This window comes from Leptonychotes weddellii, chromosome 9 (assembly GCF_054177405.1).
Source record: "Leptonychotes weddellii isolate Sample4059 chromosome 9, ASM5417740v2, whole genome shotgun sequence".
NCBI classification, from domain to species: Eukaryota; Metazoa; Chordata; class Mammalia; order Carnivora; family Phocidae; genus Leptonychotes; species Leptonychotes weddellii.
Window position 1 is genome coordinate 64,428,220 of NC_138377.1, and position 3,284 is coordinate 64,431,503.

General features: G+C 45.4%; 1 protein-coding gene across 1 annotated transcript in view; it reads right to left on the minus strand.

The window, feature by feature from the left end:
* Positions 1–1,511, minus strand: part of LOC102744329 (dehydrogenase/reductase SDR family member 2, mitochondrial-like) — a 7,748-nt gene extending 6,237 nt beyond the window's left edge. The window contains exon 1 of the mRNA XM_081829685.1: positions 1,363–1,511. Within this exon, the coding sequence (XP_081685811.1) occupies positions 1,363–1,511 (149 nt within the window). The remainder of the gene's footprint in view (positions 1–1,362) is intronic.
* Between the last annotated feature and the right edge of the window lie 1,773 nt (positions 1,512–3,284).

The window sequence follows — 3,284 nt, forward strand, 5'->3', positions numbered from 1 at the left end:
TTGGTTGTCTTTTGATTTTGTTGACTGTTTCCTTTGCTGTGCAAAAGCTTTTTATCTTGATGAAGTCCCAAAAGTTCATCTTTGCTTTTGTTTCCCTTGCTTTTGGCGATGTGTCTAGGAAGAAGTTGCTGCGGCTGAGGTCGAAGAGGTTGCTGCCTGTGTTCTCCTCAAGGATTTTGATGAATTCCTATCTCACATTTAGGTCTTTCATCCGTTTTGAGTCTATTTTTTGTGTGTGGTGTAAGGAAATGGTTAAAGGGAGTTTTTAAAACGAATATTTGTAAATGTGCTGGGCACCCAGCCTCAACTGTAGAGAATCTTCAGCTGCCCAGCATTTTCTCCCTTGGTTCTAGCCAGAGACTTCTGATAGGAATTACTTTCTCTAAGCCCAATGGCTTTCTTCTGCTCTGCAGAGGAAAAACTTTCATGCTGAAAAAGATGTTCTGTCCCCTCTGCCTCTCCTTGCTTTAAGAGATCTGAAGCTGCTCTGATTGGGGCTGGCTGAGTCCCGATGATGAAAGGGCAGAAGGCATATTTCTCCTGTCTTGTGGAAACTATCTGGACTGCTTGGCATTTTGGATGTATTCATTTGTTATGAAGGCTGGGCACTGGGAGCCCACACAAAGATTTAAAACATCATGGGGGTCTGGGAAGCCTGGAATGATTAAGCAGTTCTAAAATTGAATGGTCCAAATTGGTGGTGGTATAGACCATGAAAGGTCAAAAGGAAGATGGTGACCCCGAAGCACTCAACACCAGAAGCCTCCCTTCCTCATGCCTGCGGTAATGACTCATTACAGATCATGGCTCCTTATGGCAGTTAGAGGATGAGTGGAATTGGAGGGACACTGGAAGAAATGTGACGAGAGGAGAGGTTCATCTATAAAAAGTCTCTGAGTTGGTTTTGAGATGTTGCCCTGCCCATTGCTCGAGTGCTGGCAGGCATTCTGCAGCCAGTGAAACCCCCTAGTCTGAGAGGCAAGTAGGTCTTGGGCTTCTCCCTGGTAGACCAGGACCCTAAAAGACCACAGTGATGTGCCTATGAAGGACAGGGAGAAAGGGCTATCCTGATGATAACAAGTTAAATGTCTTTGGGTTACCCAGCAATTACGTGGCAGAGACTAGATTCCAACACTACTCTGATTGACTCAGAAGCACCTGGTTTTCTAACTACATCCTTCTTGGAACCCAGAAACCAGATGTTTTAGAGAGAGTTGCTGAGATTTGGAGTTAGTTGTAAATGCTGGAGCTGTGGGGGTGTCAGGCAGGGATGTATGAGAAAGGCATTGACTGCCAACCCTGCTCTGGGATGGGGACACTAACATCTTGTGATATGCCAGTGAAGGATTCCCATTCGCTTACCCCTTTGTGGACCCAGTGATCACAGCCACTTTCTCAGCCAGGGCACAGCTCCTGTCTGCCCTATTGCTGCTCATTCTTGCTGAGAGGAGCACCAAGGAGCGATGAAGACCCTTAAAGGCCAATGATGCAGCTCTGAGCATGGCAGTCATTGACTTCCCTCTGTCTGGACCCATGCTGAGGAAGAACCTGGGAAGACAATCACACCAAGAAATACAATAGGATCTGTGTCTCCGTGCATCCTTCAAACTTCCCAGGGAAGTACAGAGCTGCTCGTGCCTTTCCATGACCTGTCCCCTGAAAGCCTTCCTCATCGTAGTGAACCACACCACCGCAGCAGATGTGGGCAGCCATGGTGCTGGGCTGCTTGTAGATGCCTGAGTGATTCTTGCCTGACACCTCCACACCCCCAAACAAGGAATATCACTCTACTCTTCTTAGACTCACCTTTGTACATCCCTTCACACATCCATTTTTCCACAAAGATGCTGCTTTGAACTTTTTCTCTACTTTCCCCAGCCTGCTGCAACCACCTGGCCCAAGCTCTTGTCATCTCCCCAATCTGCCACAACCTCCTCTCCTCTTCTCTCAGCTCCCCACTGAAACCACAGCCTTAGCTCCTGCATCAGAGATACCAAACTTGTTAGCATTTGACAGGCAAGTTGCTTCTCCTCATCACAAATGACTCTCATCCAACTGTAGATAAAAGTCCAGCCACTCTCTTCTGGTTCCCAAACTTTTGTGGGGTCTCTACCCTCACCCCTCCTTCATACTATTCTGGTCCACCTGCCCAAAGATCCCATGGCACCTCTGCCATTGCAGCTGCATCAGCAACACCACATTTCTGCAACAACTTTCTCTCAACCCACATCTTTCACCTCCTTCTGGGGAGATCAAGGAATAATTGTCTCAGGTTGGCCCTGGAGATGGCCCTGGGAAACAATGTTAGGAGTGTGGAAGGAGAGAGATAGAAGGGAAGATTGTCCATAAGAGGTACATTATCAAATAGATTACCTCTATGGGGATCTGAAGGTCAATCCTGCTGAAGAACTCTGAGCAATAGTTTTGAGTTTCAGAGTTATCCCACCCAAAAGGCAAGGGCACTGGGGACTTAGGGTGACCAGCCATTTCAGTTTTCCGGGAATGCAGGTTTTAGCACTGGAAGACCCATATTCCATGAAACTGCTCATGTCCTAAGCAAACCAGGATATTCGGTTCATCTCATGAGAGTATATTTTCAACTCCTGTCAGTCGTTTGTTGAGGACTGCTCCAGAGCAGCATTAATTCTGTAGCATTTTCAACCTGCTCCACCTGTGCTCAGAAATATTCAGGAAAAGTCAAAGCTGCTTGCTGTTGGACATTGGGCTTCCATGGACAGAAAGGTGAGTGCCCGGGGGACATAAGCAGGACACCAACAGAGTCTGTTACATATGTCACATTTATTGACCATTATGTCCTAAGCATAGTGCTATGCACTCTACGTGATCTTTTTTTAAATATAATAGTCATGATAGCATTTTGAGTTCGTGGCAGTTACTATCCACATATTGCAGAACTGTAAACTGAAACAAAGAGATAAATTGTTCAATCTGTCACCAGAAAGAGAAAAGCTCAGGTTCAAAACCAAGTCTACTGAATATAGTTTGCAATTTTAATATCTAAATTCTACTGCCTTCTCTGACTTCCTCAGGGAGGGGCTACTTGTTCTGAGCCCACAGAACTTATATATTTGTCTTGGCTACCCTTAAACTTTAAAAATAAACATATACTTACCATATGACCAACAATTGTACTCCTGGGCATTTATCCCAGAGAAATGAAAACATATGTCCACACAACATCATGCACATGAACATTTATAGAAGCTTTATTTGTATTAGCTAAGCTGGAAATGACTCAAAAGTCCTTCAATGAATGGTTGAGC